Below are 19,652 nucleotides of genomic sequence, written 5' to 3' on the forward strand. Positions count from 1 at the left end.
GGTGTCCAGGAAACTATGTCCCGTGTAAGAGACAAAAGAGAGTAGTGCCAGGTACCACTCTTCCCTTCGCTCTCTTGCCATGTTGCCTGTTGGAGAACCACTTGGAAAGATAATTGAGGATGAAAAGAAGAAAGGGCTTAGATTCTCAAGCTGATCTAAGGACTGGCCCTGTAGCTTTGTGAAGCTGAAAGAAATGGCAGCTGCTGAGATTGCTTAGAGACTGGATAAATTACAAGATTTTTGTGGACAAATCCTGATACTCTGTGCTGAAATTAAAAAGTAGATAGCATTGGCTGAGGGTGGCATAATTCTGAAAACTGGAAAGAAATTATCTGAAGTGTTCCATTGCTTTCTAATATTTCCTTACTCCCTGTTGATATTATTGGTTTCAGGTCAGGTTAAAGAAGCTGAAACAAGAGAAACTCACCTGAAGAATGAACTGAAAAAACATCAAATTGAATTACCACAGACAAACACGGTATGACTTATTTCTTCCTAAACTCCATGATGTCTTGAAAATAAATTAATCTTAATATGAATTTGATATAATTATATAACATTATTGAATCACACTGGTATATACACAAGCACGTACTACCAAAACCCTGAAAATTTAAACCACAAGGAAAATTTGTGGATCAATGCCAAACTTAAATTACTGTTCTGGTAGTGTGACTGTCCCTTAAACAAACTGCTAGAGGTACAAGAAAAACTTCAAGTTTATATCCTGATCTTGGTTTTGCCTTTCTGCTAAGGTTACCAGTTGTGTAACTGGTACTGCTGGTTTTCATAATGGGTTTTTGTAGGCTGATCGATATACACTGGATGTATTCTGGTGTAAGCAGACCAAAGGAAAACACTTACTTTCAGAGAATTAGATAACTTAATATGTTACTACTAAAGCTGATGTAAAAGTGAGTTTGAGAGATTCAGGGCAATTACCCCCACTGCTAATTTTCCATAAAGATCCAATTATGTTTTAAAGAAACTTTTAAAACAAAGTTTTCAACCTACTAACATTTTTGGGGAAAAAAACATGTAAACAGTAAGTTAGCTTTAGATCAAGTGAAAACAATTGTTACACTCATTAATCACAAATCAGTAGAATTAAATTATATATATTCTGCAATCACTGTACCCAGGTTCTTCCTGCTGGCTAAATTTTTCAGGCCTTGGACATGATTCCCTTCTAAAATGGTTTATTTGTGTACATTTGTGGTTGTCTCTTCCTTTTGATTTAAACTTCCTTCAGTTTTGGCTCTGGTAGCTCTTTGTGGAAAGCTCCCTGAAGTCTTAAAAAAAAAAAAAAGAAAAGAAAAGAAGTAGCAATAAAAAAATCTGTAGTCACAATTGAAGTATGCCACTTTTTGCTTTCTGAGTTTATCTGCAGTGGTCCCCTATATATTAAGAGTCTGTTTCAGATTATTGAATGGTTCTTGTTAGGAACTTGATTGACAACAGGTAAAGTAACTACTTCTGCAGCTCAGCCCAATGATACACACTCACTAACTTCAAATTATAATTTTCAGCTTCAGTATGTGGATTCTCTTATAAAACAAAAGATGTTGGATCAAGAAGGAGTAATGAAACAGCCAAGGCGAACTTGTACCCTCCCAAACTATCCAAAAGGCAACCAGGATATTTTAGGCAAGGTGAGTTTTCTCTCAGCCTTCAGATGAGTTTTGTTGGTTCCAGGAAGTGGTAATGATGAAAAATTTGCAAGTAATTTTTGAGGAGTATTAAAAAGAAGATAGCAATCTCAACCCATCAGATGACCAGCTCTTCTAGTAGATTCATCAACAGGGGAATTAAATGTCTGATCAAAGTTGCAGGATTATTGTGATTAGCATAAAAAGGGGAGGTGGTCTTGGCTTCTATTTTGACTGTTTTAACTTCTGTGGTACAGATTGCACATTTAGCTCAAATTGAGGATAACGAAGCAGCAAAAGTTATCTCTTGGCATTTGGCAAGCGACATGGACTGTGTAGTCACATTGACTACTGAAGCTGCTCGTTCTATTTTTGATGAAACTCAAGGTCGACAACAAGTGTTACCTCTTGATTCTATTTACAAGAAGACACTTCCCGATTGGAACAGGTAGAGAAAACACATTTGTATTACATACTACTTCAGCTTTTTTTGGCGTATGTCATTTCTCTTTTTAAACTTTAATAGTAAAGTTTTAACAGAAAAAAATTTCTGGCTTCATAATCATAGCAACAGTGATGTCACTTGAAATGTTAGCTGAAATCATAACTTTGTCTTTAACTGCTGTTAAAGGTAGGCAATCTACCATTTTTTTTTCCTTTACTTCTCCATGTTTTCTAGAGCAGGAACTTTTTAAAAATAATTCTAGCACTTCAAATTCTAACTTAAATCCAGTTCCAGAGTACCTTCCCTAAAATAATCTGTAGTAATAGAAATTCATTCTGCTGGTATGGTTTCCTGGAAAATAAAGGAAAATGCAGTATTTATGTGCCTGAAAATAATTTGCTTATGAAGATGACTGCTAATACCATTTTAGAAAATGCCTTTTAGAAAAGATCTGACGTGCAGGTACACTTATAAGGTCCAGAATCTCAGTTTTTATAAAACTAAAACTTGTCCATAAAATCAGTCATATGGATTTGTTGGGTATATGTCTTATTACAAATTAGCGTTTCCAAAGCATCTTTAATATAACTGGCATTTTAGATAATGATTTAGCATCTGGTGTGGAAGTGTTAAGATGCATCCAATTAATTTTGAAATTTCTGACTATATTGCCAGAAGTAATAATGAAATAAGGGAAAATTACCTTTTTTTTCTCCTCTTTTCTTCTCCCTTACTCTCCCCTTTCTTTAAACAGACCTTTACCTCACTTAAGAAATGGAAAAATCTTCTTCAGACCTATTGGAAATCCAGTATTTGCCAGAGATCTGTTAACATTTCCAGATAATGTAGAGCATTGTCAAACAGGTAAATAGTATTAAAGAAATTGTTCAGAACTTCTTTCTTTTTAATAAATAAAATACAGAAATATCGCAAATCATAGTCCTTTCAGTAATCTTCATTGAAATGTGCAAATACCCATGTTACATTCCTTGTGAAGTCTGCTGGTACAAAGACTGTTAAGTATTTGCAAACAACAGTTGTGAAAACTTCAGCAATGACCACTGTCTTCTGCTTTTTGTCTTTTTTTCTTTACTAGATTGCTTTTCTTTTTAAAATTACAGCAGCGTTATCTTATTCCCAAGCTCATATAAGCAGAAACAGGCAATCATGGTATTAGTTTTTATATTTTCATATTGCAGAAGTTACTGCTTTTGTTAGACTGTTTTTCCAGTCCTATTCCTCTCAAAATGTGTAACGTATAGATTTAGGTACACTCAGATCAAACTGCACATGACTAAATACATTACGCTTAAATAGTTACAGGAAGAATAAGCTTTCAATTTTTGTGTAGATTTCAGCTTAGGGAACCATCATCCTCTTACTTTTCCTGATAAAGTTGCAGTACCTACCTTTTCCTACACTTTTTCTTAAATTAAGTAGACCTACTCTTTTATATGGAGTCTTGGAGTCTCTATAATAATAGAGATAACTTCAGTAAGTTTTTCATTTTATTTAACAACTTCTCAATATTGAAATATTCCTCTCTTCTGTTAATAAAAAAATTTTTTTTAGTCCAGTTTCTTTGCAGAAAGTTAGATACTGTCAGAGACTTTGACTAAATTCTTCATGTCCTTTGGGGAAATTTAAAAACCACATTGCTTGACATATCTCATGCAAGACTACATCAAGTTAGACTTTGTACAGAACAGTCTTTGACTAGCAGAAGAAAAGTCTTAAACACAACCAGATTATCAGCCTGTGAATGTTTTTTTTTCTTTGATACCCACTGAATATTAAGAAACTGAGAACAGAATTCAAGGAGGACTTAAAATAATGATCATTTATATAATTTCCTAAAACTTGGAATTTTATTATGTGTGTCTTCATAAATGTAAATGTAAGATATCAAGAGGGTACTTTGGTGGAAAATACAGTCAATTGTGCCATAAGGCAATTAAACATACTAAATATTTTTCTTTATGAATTATTTAATGAAAACAGAAGATTGCATATTTATCTCAATCTCAGAATAAAATTTCATTGGAAAAAGATCCTGCACATCTGTTTCCCTTGCACTTATCTAAAAAGCTGTAATAATGACACCTTAGAATTGATTTTTCAAAACTCAAGTTAGTTTCTTGTGGAGAAATTTCATGGTTCAAAAAATTACATTTTTCAGTGTTTGGGATGCTCTTGGGTGACACTATCATTATAGATAACTTGGATGCTGCCAACCATTACAGAAAAGAGGTATGTTTCAATTATTCTTGATATTTTTTAAAACAAATACATTGCATAGCTACATATTTAATACATCACTAACTTAGAATAATTGGTAAGTTTAATGCTGCATTAGCTGTAGGTGTGCTTACTGTCTGTAGGTCTTGATGTACTTAACAGTGAATTTTCTCTATTCAACAAATTCCATTATGTGAATGTTGCCATGAAGCATGAGGCCATGTTTTAAAAGAGAAACATTTTTAGTTTTGCTGTTAAATGCACGTTCTTCAGTACTTGCCTAGCCCTTGTATGTATAATACAACACAGTAGTCTGAGGCACATGATGAAATCTCAGATCCACTGAAACCCACTAAGATTACTAAAATCTTGATGTGAAATTTACTAGACCTTTTTCTGACCCGTTTTATTTAGGTTTAATGGGACATATTTTAGCAGGCAAGAGTCCCTGAGAAAGTCCTGACACTGGGCACTTTGTTTCAGTTTAGGAGTTTACTAGAATCGAAATAATAATTCAGCAGAAGAATACAGAACTGTGCTGATTAAACATTAAGCTGTTGGGGCTATATATTCTCTCCCCCTGCCCCCAGAAGTGTAAGAAATTGTAGTGCAGATTTGTACTTAAGAGAACAATAAGGAACCTCTGGTGGCATCTCAGATTGGTAGCCTGTTTTGAGTCAGATCTTGGTTGTTAGTGTCAGAGACAAACCATCTGTGTCTGTTCAGGAAAAGGAGTTTGTATATCATCATTTCTCAAAATGAGGTCTGGGTCATTTCATTTGGTTAGTCTGTCACCCGGGTTGTTTCTGTCACCCACTACAGGTAAATTTCATCAACTATATGGAAGTTTTAGTGAATATGTTATAAGAAATAAATCCCTTGGAATTCAGATGCTTTAGATATTGTGCATTTAAAAAAAAAGACAAAAGCCATCTTCCTCAAGTAATTGAATTAAGTGCTCACGGTTTTTTTATCATCATTGATGTTTATTGGCATTACTTCATAGTGTATGTTGATAATGAGCTTTTTTGCAGTATAGATCTAAATTCTGCCTCCAGAGTTCTGTTAAAAATCTGAGAACACAAAACCAAAAAAAAAAATCTAGATTTCATAATTGCCAACAGTACTGTCTAATTCTAATATACGCATTCTATTACTTGAAAGTAAAAGACATGAAATGTGATTTTATAAAAGATATTCTCATTAGAGAACAAGCTGCATCATAGTTGAAAGATGCAAAGCTTCACAACAGTGTTGTTGAAAACTTCAGATTTTCCATGGAGTTACTAATTTAGTATCTCTTTTTATACTTGTGTAGGTTGTAAAAATTACACATTGCCCTACTCTGCTGACTAGAGAGGGAGACAGGATTCGCAGCAATGGAAAATTTGGAGGCCTTCAGAATAAAGCTCCTCCAATGGACAAACTCAGAGGCATGGTATTTGGAGCACCCATGCCGAAACTTTACTCTACTCTCTCTGGACAGATAGGTGGGTTTATGAAGTCACGAAAATGCAAAACTTCCAAAATTATATTGCTTTCCTATGTTTGTTATTCTCTTCTGTAATATAGAAAGGAAAACTTCAGTTTAGCATAAAGTTATTTTAAGAAATATGACCTGTACAGTGTCCTATTTATGAATTTCCCTTTTCTTAAAAGCTTATAGCTATTATATTTCCTGAAAGAAGAAATAATAATCATGAGATATTCCCCCTTTTTCTTAGTCTTATTAAAAAAAAGAGTATAAGCAGTGGTAAACATTCAAACAACAGGTATAAGAAGCTTGAGCTGATGAAATTCCAGCATCCTTGAAAAACAAAATTTCAGGTCTTTCTCCCCCAGAAACACCATACATCAATTCAGAATTTCTTACTGTGCAAGTAAGCTCTGTGAAGCAGTAGTAGAAAAATTCCTGTTCTCATCAGTAGTGCACAACAATGTCTACATTATTTCCATAGCATGAAGATACCTTATATTTCCTGCGAGATCATTTACATTTCATGATGTGTTTGGATTCTTCCTTTCAGAATAAAGGCTATAAATTAAGTCAAAAGATGGCAGCTTCTGACATGTAACGGCTGACCTGACTGATCTGTAAAACATTCAAAAGTCTTATTCACAAAGAAGGTTGCTCTTCAGTACTTAAAATTAGTTTTTCTGTAACAGTATGCCTAGAACTGTGCAATGAAGAGAGGTGGGGGGAGAACAAGAGAACACATGCACCTATTGGAGTAGTTTTTATATATGAGCAAACAACTAAACCTTGACCTTGAAGGAGAAGAAAAGACTAAAAAGATCTTCCCTAGGCATTTCAGTAAAAATATATTACATGGAGGAAAAACACAGTAAGCGTTTCAGCTACAGGCTGAAATGTGTTGGTTTTAGCACACTTCATGTTCGTCTATCAACACATTTTCCATTGTTGAACTCCATTATTAGCCAATGTGAATTATATTGGAATTGTCTATAATTTAGTACAGGAAGAACCATGGTAGAGAAGGGCATGTTTTAATTACACTTGGATAGTTACTAGGCATTTAAACAATTAGTAGTGAAATTCCATATAAAGGACAGCACCTCATTGCACAAGACTTGTTTTGAACTGAATTCCAGCTGTAACATTAGTTCTGACTTGCTCTTCTTCTATGTTTGTAGCATAAAAGAAAAGTGGTTACTTAAACTGTGATTACACTGACAAGGTATTTCTAAAATAAACTGTGCTAAGAATTTACAGTGCCTTTTTTCAGTATGCAGTAACTAATCTGTGTGGATGTTTTCACCCCGTGGCAAACGTAAGATAATTTAGTGTTCAGTTAAGCTTTGTGCAAGCTACCTCATCTTCACGACAAAGTAAAATAAATGAATCTGGGCTAACATGCTTGAACCCTTTCTTGACATATATATTTAGTGCCTGGACAAAGAAAAATTCTTGATCCCATGTTAAAAGAGGAACAAAGTTTGTCAGCAAAATATGCTCTTGTTTACCTGGGTCTGCTGCTGTCTCCTTATGGAAATTTCCATAGATGGGATGAAGTGAAACTCAGTAACTCTGGTCCACAGGATGGACTAGGTTTCAAGTCAGTAATACAAGCTTCAGCTTTGTAGCACTAAAAGCAAAACATCCTACAAGCACACAATGGCATCAAAGTAGAGAATTCAGTTTGGAGTGCACACAAGTGACAACATGTGTAAAGAAATACCTGTTTGCCACATAATTTTCAGAGTTCACTGGTACTTTACTGTGACCTAAGATAAGGGCTCAGAAAGAAAAGAGGAAGCAAAATATTGGATGTGAGTTAGTTTGGGGTTTTTTTCCCCAATCTGTCTTTACAGTCATTTTAAGAACAGCCACTGGTCCACTATAAGTTTGGGTGTTTGGGGTTTTTTTTAAGTACTGCTTTTGAAAGATGTTTTCTTCTGAATCTTATGCATTGTCTGCATTGTAATTGGGTAGCCTTCTAAATCAAAGTGACCACTTATTTACAGTTCTGTATTTTATTCTCAATTAGATCTTCTTCAGCAATACCGTGCAGCAGTGGTGAAACTTGATAGTGTGAATAAGGACCTTGATTTACATTTGCAGTCACTTAACACTCCAGAAATGCTAAAGAAAAAACAGGAGCTTGCCGAACAAGAGAAAAGCCTCAAGCTAATAGAACAAAAATTGGGTAGGTTATTGTATTATGGCTTTGGTGACCTAAAAGAGAGGTGTTACCTGCATCCAGGTGTGTTCTACTATTACAAACTAACAAGTTCAAACTATGAAGGAAGATTGTTAAAATTAAGAGCTTAGAGATGTCTCATTTTAGGGAAAGACTAGAAAAATTATATGTAGTATGATGCTGTGGATATTACCTGGACTAGCACTGCCCTGTAATGTGATCAGATAATAAAAATGTAGTCAGTGTCTTGTGAACGTGAAACTATGATCTTACTAATAGGAGATTATATAACTATTGGTCTGGCTGGCCCAGTGTTACACAACATTGCCATTCTTTTTGAAATGACAGCATAGTAAAACGCTGAATTGCTTTTGCTAAGGAAACACAATCAAAACATTGTACTACAAAAGAAGCACCCCTAATTCTGCAAGGATAGTGTTTCTGAGTTATAAATTGTTTTTATTTCAATATCAAATAATTTATGATATTTCAGAATATATTTTAAAAACTATTTATTCTGTGACAACCATAAATAAAGCAAATGGTTTTACCTGTCATCTTTGAACTCGGTTTCAGATATAAGGTAACTATAAAATTTGTGGCACGTCTAAAACTTCAAAGGTTCAACACTGCTGTTGTTGGGCTCATTTATAACCAATAGGATTAATATTTAAAAAAAAAAAATTGTTCTTTCTTACAACTTTTTCATAGGTATGACTCCATCAGATAAAGTCACTGAATCATTGCTTCAGCCTATAATGTTAGATATGTCTGACACCCCCATCCCTCCCAAAAGAATGCGAAGAGACTCAGTAAAAAAGTTGTATAGGTGAGTCTGTTCCGAATCTGGTCATTACTTTACCATGTCTTGGATTCAAAGCAAAAACTAGTTTGGTGGGGTTTTTTTGCATTGGAGATTTTTCTTTAATTCATATTTGTATACAGCAACTAACAACTAATACAGTTTGCATAAGGCTGATTTTCAAGGTAATTTTTATTTCCATTACATTTTCTGCTGTTATTTAAGCTTGATAAAAAAATTTGTTTGCTAATTCTAATTTTGTTTCTCTTCATGAAGTCATTGATGGGGATCTTTATGCATTCATGTTCCCTGTATTTTCTGGTATATTCAACTCTGTTACACCCCAGAAATACTTGAGATAGCTTAGTCTGTGAACTTTTCTAAGGTTCTGTGTCAGATAGTGGGCAGATGAACAGAGAAAGAACTGTATGAGGTGAGCTGGTGTAAGGTAACACAGTCTAGTTAACGCTATAGTACACTGTGTTAACTATACTGTGTTAAATACTTTACGCCAGTATTTATCTCTTTACCTGTGAATCTGCTTCTACATTGCCTCTGTGGCTATTGAGTATTTGTGTACACACACACACACACACACAAAATGATCAGGGAAATCTGTAAGTCTGTATCTTTAAAATGACATGGAGCTTACTTTTCCATTTCTCATGTCTCTCCTTATGACTGTGTCATTGTCTTTGCTGAACTATGGTCGTGTTTTTTAGATTATTTAAATCTTACTCTGTTGTATTCTGCAAATCTCAGAATGAGTTTTCACTATATTACTAGGTATCTCAATTATTTATATTTTTTATTTTCATTTTTTTATTCATATGTAGTACACATGAAGTGTGGGGGGGTTTGTGTTTTTTTGAAGTGATTATGTCTTTAATATTAATCTGATGCTATTCCTCATTTTAACTAAATATTTACAAGAATAAGCTGTACACAAACACAGGGTTTACAATAGTTATACTAGTGGGAGCTCTGTGCTTTTGCATCTATTATATCCGTTATACCAAAAAATATAAAAATTAAACAAAAGTGTGTGTCTTTATATATACACGTATATATAAAAGGGCCTGGTTTATAAGCTACCGTGCTTTTTTTTTTTTTTTAGCTCAGAAGAATGGATCTCCTCTCCCCAAAAGAAGCAGCAGCTGCAACAGCAACCGCTGCCAGTAGCCCCTTCAGAACTTAATGGAACTTCACGAAAGAGAAAGGCATAGACTTGATGAGACTTGTTGGAAATAGCTATGTATTGAAAATGTGAATACATTCAGTTAAAGAAAATTTTCATGTTGTATAACCCATTACTATGAAGATTTTTATACTGATAGGAGATATACATGTATTTCAGTTAGTAGTAACAAAAATGTTTAACGATGATAGCCTAATTTTTGTATAGTTAATTTTCATTTCTAAAAGCTTTCAGAGTTTTTATGTTCATGTGTGAAAAAAAAGTTTAAAATATATCCTTTTTTATTTATGGAAAAAACCAATCTTTTCAATAAAACTGTTTCAGTGCAAAGCACTGCCAATATCATCATCAATTGTAATAATTAAATCAATAGATTGTGCCATGAAATGAAATTTTAACTTAAAAAGCAACCCAGGCTGTCTTGGAAGAGAACATTCTGGACTGTTCTTTTTTGATGGATGAGCTGTCGAGGTAATACCACTTTAAAAGGGAAGGTTCGAGCAGTGACATACTGACTTCTAACCACAGCCATTTGTAGAGTCTAGAAGTTAACAACAAGCCAGCATCTGAGGCCCTGGACAGAATTTTACTTTATAAGGCTGTCTCCAGCTTTAAAAAAAAATTTTATATATATATATATATATAAAAAAAAAAAATCTTGATTCTGTTTCCTTCTAAAAATACCTAAAGAAAATTTAAGTCTTCTGTGGCTTAAGAAACATAATCTTAAAATGCTGGAGAAAGTAGTCAACAGGTAAATGAGGCCAAACAAAAGGAAAGGAGAGTCACAAGTCACTTCTGATCTGCATGACAAGGATTTTAGTAATGTGCAGGGCAGAAAAGGGCCAGGCATGATTAAAGATACAATTTCAGCCAGGGTCAGAGTGAGCAGCTGGAAATAGGCTTGATTGGATGAAAAAGATAGGGAAGAGTAGAAAGCTAAACTTGAGACAGTATAAAACTGTAAGTTGAAGCTATGTAAATACATAATTGGAGAAGGCATTCAAGGGGACTTGGTCCAGTCATTTGACGGGGGGGCAGGGAGAATGAAACAAACTTGTCCTTGGTGAACGAAGTTGTGAGCATTCAGAGCAGGTCTAGCTCACTAAGGTGTGTATGTTTGGTGATGCAGAAACAGCAATGCTCCATGATATTTGAAAAGTCCTGGCAGTCAGGCAAAGACTCTATTAACTGGAAAATAGGAAACATCACACACATTTTAAAAAAAGAATAGAAAGGGGGACCCTGGGAGCTACAGCCCTGTCAGCCTCACCTCTGTGCCTGGGAAGATCACAGAACAGATCGTCCTAGAAGCTACATTGATATAAAAAATCAGAGTTTCCGATCCCCCTTGCTTTCTGGCACTCCTTGCTAAGGCGGGAGGCTAGGTGTGGCTGGGCCAGGCTTCCAAGATAAAACTCAATAATGAGTCGTTATTAAGCAGGTATTTTTTTATTTGCAGTGCTGGTTGCATAAGGAATCACGCCTCCTAGTATGCACACCCTGGCTCCAGTTCTCACTGTTCTTATGCTACAATCTAATACGTATGCATAACATTTCCTGGAAAACTAATACATATTCAAACCACTTCCCCAAAATTATTTACATATTTTTCCACCTCGTGCATGTGTGCGGCCACCTCTGAGGGTCTTCTGGTGAAGGCTTGGAGTCTTTGTCTGCATAAACTGTCAAGCTGGGGTCTCTTGCATAAGCATGGCTCATTTCTACTGGTTTAAAAACTTGTTATCCTATTCTTCTGAAACACACCATCCTGTTCTCTAGTGACAGAAAACTTGTATCTTCCTTTGCAGTGCTTGTTTACCATTGTCCAAGGTTATCTCTGACATACCCTTACAGTTCTACAGCCCCCAGTCTAAGCTCCCAGACACAATTAAGTAGCAACTAGGTATTTCTCTACATTCTACGTATGTTAGCACATTGTACAAAGGTTACTTAACTGCCAACTCACCAAAGTTGACCGGTCTCTTATTCTTTTAACCCTTACGTATCAACATGGTGGGCAGGGAGGCAATTTGAGACAGCCAGCATGGCTTCCCCAAGGGCAGGTCCTACCTAACGAACCTAGTGGCCTTCTGCGATGGAGTGACTACCTCAGTGTATAAGGGAAGAGCTACAGATGTCGTCTGTCTGGACTTCTGTAAGGCCTTTGACATGGTCCCTCACAACATCCTTCTCTCTAAACTGGAGAGAGACAGTTTTGATGAATGAACTGTTTGGTGGATGAGGAACTGGTTGGATGGTCACATGCAGAGGGTAGTGGTTGATGGTTCAATGTCCAGATGGAGACTGGTGACAAGTGGTGTCCCTCAGGAGTCCATATTGGGATGAGTACTGTGAAGTGTCTTCACCAATGACAGTGGGATCAAGCGTGCGTGCCCTCGGCAAGTCTGCAGATGACAGCAGGCTGAGTGGTGTGCTTGACATGCCTGAGGATGCCATCCAGCAGGACCTGGACAAACTCGAGTGGCCCACGTGAACCTCATGAAGTTCATCAAAGCCAAGTGCAAGGTTCTGCAGTTGGGTCAGGGTATCAACACAGGCTGGGGGATGAAGGGATTGAGGGCAGCCCTGTGGAGAAGGCTCGGGGGGACCGCTGGGTGAAAAGCTGGACCTAAACCAGCAATGCACGCTGGCAGCCCAGGCAGCCAAACGTACCCTGGGCTGCACCAGAAGAAGCGTGGCCAGCGGGTCGAGGGAGGCGGTTCGGCCCCTCTGCCCCGCTCTGGTGAGACCCCACCGCAGCGCTGTTCCAGCTCTGGGGCCTCGGCACTGGAAGGGACAGGGACCTGCTGGGGCGGGTCCGGAGGAGGGACACAAACATGGTCAGAGGGCTGGAACACCTCTCCTGTGAGGGAAAGCTGGGACAGCTGAGGCTGCTCAGCCTGGAGAAGGGAAGGCTCCGGGGAGACCTTATTGTGGCCTTCCAGTGCCTAAAGGGGGCTTGTAAGGGAGATGGGGACAGGCTCTTCAGTAGGGCCTGTTGCGCTAGCACAAGGGATTATGGTTTTAAACTAAAACAGGGTAGATTCAGACTAGATGTATGGAAGACATTTTTTACTATTAGGGTGGTGAAACACTGGAAGACGTTTTCCCAGAGAGGTGGTAGATGCTCCCACCCCTGGAGATATTCAAGGTCAGCCTGGACAGGCTCTGAGCAACCTGATCTAATTAAAAGATGTTGCAGATTGTTTCAGGTGGGGTTGTGTAGAGGAATAGTAGAGGAATGAAGGTGGGTTAATTGACATTGATAATGTACAGCTGTGGGCTGGCTTCAGGGCCGGCGGGTTGGCTGATGTGGATAATGTGCAGCTGTGGCTGGTTCCTGCTAAGTAGTTAAATAGCTCTAAGGGGTATGAAAGAGGAGCACTGGATGAAGAGAGACCTGGAAGAAGCAGAGGGAGGAGAGAGGGAGAGAGAGAGCGCCCTGAATGTAGGAGAGGCCCCAGGAGAAGAAGGGGGCCCAGAGAAGGATGCAGCAGGGGCAAGAAGCAGGGTGGACTGGCCTGAAGAGGATGGAAAAACAGCACGAACAGTAGATGAACTGTTGAAACCTTGTGGGGGATTGGTGGCTGTGCCAGGGCAAGGTGTGGGAGCTACTTATTGAAGTTAACCTGGTATGGGGTGGTAAAAGCCTTGTTGCAGCCGGCTGGTTTTGATAGTGCTGCAACAGGGTTGGACTAGGTGACCTTTTAAGGTCCCTTCCAACCCAAACCATTCTGTGGTTCTATGGTTCAGTTGAAGAACTCGGTTTTACTTGATGCTGCTCAGGTGTTTAAAGATTCATTACAAATTAATTGTTTGGGCAAATATTACATCATTCCAGCAGTCAGTTTGCTATAGACTTTGCATTCTTTCTTTTTGTTGTTAATCCTAACAGTCATTTTCTCCTGGTACCTTCATCCTCCTCATCACAGTTTGTATTTTCTGACTCTTCAAGACTGCTTCTATCTTACTTCCTTTTTGTTTTCCATGTGATAGCAGCAGTCAGCATTGTTTTTAAAGATTGGTTTGCTTGTTTTTTCCCCAATCCCTTTTCCTAGCTAGTGTAACAGGGGTTCTTAATCAAAGACTTTTATGATTATAGAATGTGGCTGAGGTTGCGGTGGTGTCATTTCATGGACATTTAATAAAGCCTTAGTAAGGCACCATCATTAAAATGTGGTCCGCTTTCATGCATAAACATTTTCTCCCAATAAATTGTCCTCCCACCCTTTTTTTCCATATTTGGGAAAGAAAGCCACTTCCAATTGCATTTCATTAGCACACAGAAACGTTTCCACTGAGGCAGCCATCACAGAAGAGATCTCCAGTCAATTCCTTTTCACCTGTCAGAATGCAGTCCAGCACAAGAGAAGCCAAATTACTTCTAGTATTTTTTTATTTTAAAAGTCTGCTTATCCTCTGGGAATTAAAACACATTTTACTGATGGTAGCAGTAACAGTATCTTTCCGTATAACATAGCTGCTAGGCTCCCTTTCTGCCTGTTGCTGGAAAGGGTGTATCCAGTGATTTTGACATTCCTGCCACACCAGATCATCTCCCCATGCTTCAGCAACAGGGATCATTTCTGCTTCATAAAAAGTATAGGCACGTGTATGTGCGTACACACAAAAAGATATGTATGTATATGCATACATATAGTTCCTCTTCTATTTTATTTATTTTATTTCCATAAACAGGCTCTTCCACACTCACTGCGACTATGGAAATGCATGAAATTCCAGCAGAGCTACTGTGCTGACTAGGTGTACTTTAGCTGCTCTCTCTGCCTGTGCTGCATGTCTTTGCCACAAAACGGTTCCAAGAAACACCGCAACCTCAGCTTTAGCAAGCAAAACTTATATGAAAAATGTGTGCAAGTAAACTAATCGAATACAATTTCATTTTAAGCCACCCTATAAGTAAAACTAAGGAAAATTTTCAGATATTGGAGGCAAACAAGAAGCACCATGAATTTTGCAAATATATTAGTTCCACAAGTTTTACTGTGTTTAATGTATGTTAATGGGTTCTTGCATCTCAGTATTTTTTATAGGACTGGGTATTTGTGAAGGCTCTAAAGCAATCACCACTCATTCCTTTGTGAGCAATTATTTTATAGCATGCTAGCTGTTTACAACTACAACATTTAGGCCCTGTTTGTATGCACACAATCAATCACACATGTAGTTTGCAACAGAAATGGACCACAAATAATAGACCTTTGTTTGATTTGCCAAAATTGAAAATATTTTACAACACCAGAACTATTTGTTTCACAGTCTTACATAAGAACAAATTATGTAAGATAGGGTTTTTTGTTTGTTTCATCTAGTAACATAGGCCAAGAATTTTTGCCTAAACTATATACTAGTCACTTTTCTTAGCAAAGGAATGTTATGTTCTAATTGCTTAAGGACATTTAGCAGGCTCTTATTTCCTATCGTACACAAATTTGCATTCATGCATAATTTCTAGAACACAAAAACTGCTTTATTTTCCCCCAATGTACTTACAAGTTTGGAAGAATGGTGAACCAAGCAACTGACTGCAGGAACCTCTCATTCATCATTTTTCACAGAAACTTGGTAAGCTAAAAAGTTACTGAATAAAAAACTGGGCTATTGAATTAAAAGTTGCTGCTACTTTGTTTAATGAAAATGATCCCAAAAAACCTAAAAGTTAACTTTCTGCAGTAAACAGCTAGTGAAAACATTATTTCATATTACATGCAGCTCCTGCTTTTAGCATGTTCTTACAGCGAGCCCAAAATACAGTAGAGAAATGAAATAGTGGTTTCATAAAATTAGTAGTTAATTAAAAACTCCTTCATAAACAGGCAAGGTGGACTGATGTGCTGCTCCTCTTTGTCTTACTTTCAAGACCCTGTCTTTTTAACTCTAAGGGGTTTTTAGCATGTGCATGCCCCTGTGTGCAGGTATAATATCGACTTCAATTAACAGCTGCTGTGTTGGAAGATACAGATCTCAGGTCCAGCTCCAACCAAGCTGGAAGAGCTGGTTGTGCAAGAGGAAGATTCATGACAGCCTGAGGAATGCAGTGAAAAGAATTCTTCTGAAACAATGGAGGAGGCCATTCTACAAGTTGCTCAAGAGCTTCTTTTCTTCAGCAGAGTCCTGAGGCAATTCCAGGACAGAGGATGTCCTGTGAAAAGTGAGAAGGGATGGTTAGAAGTCCTCTTAACATTAGGGAGCTCTGGCAGAAGCAGTCATGAGAGTAGTTTTAGTAATGCATACCAGAGCTAACTCAGTGAGGGAAATCAAAGCAAAGCTGCTGATGTGGAAGCACACTGAAGGCTGGTGCACACGCAAGAATCCTCACGTGCTGAAATTGAGCCTGCTTCTGTTGCAAATGGTAATTTTGGCAGATAAATTGGCTACAGAGATCTCCGGTACAGCAACTTTATCTTCCACACCTGAATTGACCCGAAGGCATACAACAAGGCTGGTTGAGTCAAACTGCTGCAACAGTGTGGTAAAGATGGGGATGGGTTAGATCAGTTACTGAGTTACGGTGTGTTTCTGTTGCAGTGTGTTGTTAGACAGACATGTGGAAGCTTGCAACTAATCATGTCCTTCACTGGCATTTTAACCATGGTTTTGAAGTTTGTAATTACATCCTTCAGATGCCAAAGGCAGTTTATTGTCATGCACAGCATAAAAAGAAAAGTCTCTCTGAAAGCGGACAGTCAGGCCAAGACAATTATCCAGCTGGACTCTGGGTGGTGTTTTTATCTACCTGCAGAACTGAGCCCGTCTGGGAGCCAGCGTCAGAGCATCCAACCTGTATGAGATTTGAACATTCGTGTCCTCCTTACTCTGCAAGCACCGTGAGGCCAACAGGAACGCTGGCGAAGGGCTGTACTTGTCTCACACTGCACAAAGCCAAAAGGGTCTTTACTTTTTCCTCTTGACTGTTACTGGGAGTAAACTTGTGGTGCTGGTAGAGTCTCTCCCTTCCACAAAACTTTGCTGCCCATATGTGCCAAGATGTTTCAAATATAAACGAGTCCTCAGAGAAGTCCGAATGGAGGAGTGTGTGGCAGGGAAGGGGGAAGTGTGGAAGTGATGGAAGTAGCTTAAGGTATCAGACATCACTTTTTCACATCTCTCAAAAGGAGACCTGACATTCATTAGACCTCTGGTTGTTGTTGGATGCTTCCAAGACTGAAGCAGCTTGAGGTTAAAGATGGACAAGCCATAGAGGCTACTGGCAGATGACTTCAAGAGCTTCCAAGAGACTCAGCTCTGTGGTAGGAGTTCCCTACAATTAGATGCTGATAGCACAGAGAAGACAAGCAGGAAACCAGAAATGGTTAGAGGTCCTGAAAATAAAACCCCCAGGTATGCTAAGTATACAAGAAGTAACGTGAAAGCTGAACTGAGGAGATGGATATGTCCATCAACACGAGAGAGAGTTACTGGGGTAGATATATGGGCGACCTCACCAGCAAGGCTTCTAAAGCTGATTTCTGTTTCCACGCCGACAGGTAGGTGTAGGTTCAGGATTCTAGATTATACATTGCAAAACCTCTACGTAGAGTATTGCAACTTATGCCAAATATCTTGTCCCAAAAGACTTTTTCTGGGCCGCTTTTCCTGACAATTGTGATCACATAACTGCCCTGCATTGCTGAAAGATCAGGGAGACAATCATTTTTAAACAGGGTTTGGTGGTACAGTAAACCATTTTTCTTATGGGAAAGAAAACTCTGATTTTTTTAGACTTTGTATCTTCCTTGTGGGATTTTTTTGTGGCTCCCAGAGACATCTAATCCCCAGTTAATCAACCACCCACTGAATCACACCGTGGGAACATATGTTCTAGGATATGCAAGTCCAAGTAATTTTTTATGTTAATATTTCAGAAGTGTAAGCAGCATTTTCTAGAAAATTAAGTTAAGTGGGCTTGGAGAAAAAGAAATAACCACGGATATATGCAGATATACTTCATGTGCTTTCCATACAAAATGTCAGGTATTCTGGAGAAGAGTTGCTCCTTATATATTCATACACCAATTCTTAAATCCCATAAATACATTTAAAATGTGCATGTTGAATTTTTTTTTCCTGAAGCGCTCTACTTTCTCTTGTCTTAGAATGGTAATATGTATGACTTCTGGTGTAAAGAAAGATTGGAAAGATTATTTTAACCAAATGTGTTGAAGTGCAAATAACAAATGAACTTTTGAACTCTTTTGCACTCTTTGAGGGTCTGGAGGGGTCTCTGCCAGGCTTTGAGAAAGAGCAGAATGCGGATGCTTTTGTTAGAAATTTGGCTAATAGAATTATCTGGAATTAACATGGTTTATTCAGATGTGTACATATTCCAACTTTTACTTTTAGGGTGCTACTAAGGAAATTCATTCATGGTTCGTGATATTGAATCAAATGGTGTATTTTCACATTGGGGTGGTGAGGGTTTTTTCTTTACTTTTACAGATGGATTTTCTCAATAAAAAACCCATATTTTCAAGTGATCTGTCAGAATTCTCTCATACCTCAGATACTCTTGCACTCAGTGCATAAGAAAACTAGCATAGCCATAAAACAAAGGATATTTGCAATGTATTTGGTTTGGGGCCCAGCTTATCACTTCAAACTGGATTTCTCTTGAATAAGCGTTACCCAGTTTCTCTTCTGAAAGTCTCCTGTATGTGAGAGAGTAACAGTGACCCTGTGTCAAATGCATGATAATATTATCAAAATTGAAGAATCTGGGGTCAAAGAGTTTGCTGGTTAGGTCTGTTGCCAAGATTGACTGTTCCAGATCCTTATAAAGACATGCTGACACATCTATGCAGTGTGTCAAGGACCTGGTGATATGAAACATTTTCCACAGCCCTACTTGAAATGTGAGCCTTTCCTTTGTTGAAAAACTCTCCTACATATGCAGAGATTGTATGTGAAAAATAATGAAAAATATGCCATCTTTCTGGAGAGTAAGAACGTGAAAGAAATCCGGGCTCTTTTTCCTGAGCTGGCAAAGCAGAAAGTAGTTCAGTGTTCTGCACTAAAATGCGATTTTGCAAAACATTTACAACACAGTTAGATCTTTGGAAATCAGAAAGTTTATTAATTGTTACCTCGTTCTTTTGTTCTCAGCTTTCAGAGTGTTTCTGAATTTCAAAATCACAGCTATTGCTTTCAAATCTGCTCTGTTTTGGGGACCTATTTGCCATATTTTGCACGCACACTGACTGTATATCTCCCTTCACTCCTTCCAGCAGTGCTCCTGATTCCTGGGAAAGAAGGAAATTTGTGAGAACATTCCTCAAGTTTTAGGCAATGCCCATTATTGCTCTTGGAACACTTTGACAAAGCAACTACACAGAGAGAGAGATACAGATGTAGTCAAATCCTGTCAAAATTCACTTACGTGAGAAATAAATAATATTTCTCAGATTCCATAACATTTAGGGGTTTTGTCTGCATATTTTCCTTTGTCATCTTACCTTTTAAAAAAACAACTGTTTTCTAATCCTTTGCATATATATATGTAGCTAGTAAAGATTGAGAAAGATTTGTGAGTGGTAAATTTCCTCTCAAAAGGAAAAAGAAAAACCAGAATCTTGAGGATGAAAAAAGAGCTATCGGCTTATCTCTGCCAAAGGGTCTGAAAGGCTTTGAAGATTAA

The 19,652-nt window shown here is 37.8% G+C and overlaps 1 protein-coding gene across 4 annotated transcripts in view; it reads left to right on the forward strand.

Annotated features, from left to right (window-relative positions):
- Nucleotides 1-10,339, forward strand: part of SMCHD1 (structural maintenance of chromosomes flexible hinge domain containing 1) — a 91,018-nt gene extending 80,679 nt beyond the window's left edge. For 3 of the 4 annotated variants that reach the window (XM_055704135.1, XM_014279348.3, XM_005438410.4), the window contains exons 40-48: nucleotides 393-478; nucleotides 1,530-1,652; nucleotides 1,907-2,097; nucleotides 2,849-2,958; nucleotides 4,274-4,344; nucleotides 5,651-5,822; nucleotides 7,842-8,000; nucleotides 8,706-8,823; nucleotides 9,914-10,339. In XM_055704135.1, coding sequence (XP_055560110.1) covers nucleotides 393-478; nucleotides 1,530-1,652; nucleotides 1,907-2,097; nucleotides 2,849-2,958; nucleotides 4,274-4,344; nucleotides 5,651-5,822; nucleotides 7,842-8,000; nucleotides 8,706-8,823; nucleotides 9,914-10,022 — 1,139 coding nt within the window. In that variant the 3' untranslated portion in view covers nucleotides 10,023-10,339. Of the gene's footprint in view, nucleotides 1-392; nucleotides 479-1,529; nucleotides 1,653-1,906; nucleotides 2,098-2,848; nucleotides 2,959-4,273; nucleotides 4,345-5,650; nucleotides 5,823-7,841; nucleotides 8,001-8,705; nucleotides 8,824-9,913 lie in introns of those variants that run through there. The other variant, XM_055704136.1, reaches the window with a different exon arrangement.
- Nucleotides 10,340-19,652: the final 9,313 nt, after the last annotated feature.

This window comes from Falco cherrug, chromosome 3, assembly GCF_023634085.1.
Source record: "Falco cherrug isolate bFalChe1 chromosome 3, bFalChe1.pri, whole genome shotgun sequence".
Taxonomy (NCBI): domain Eukaryota; kingdom Metazoa; phylum Chordata; class Aves; order Falconiformes; family Falconidae; genus Falco; species Falco cherrug.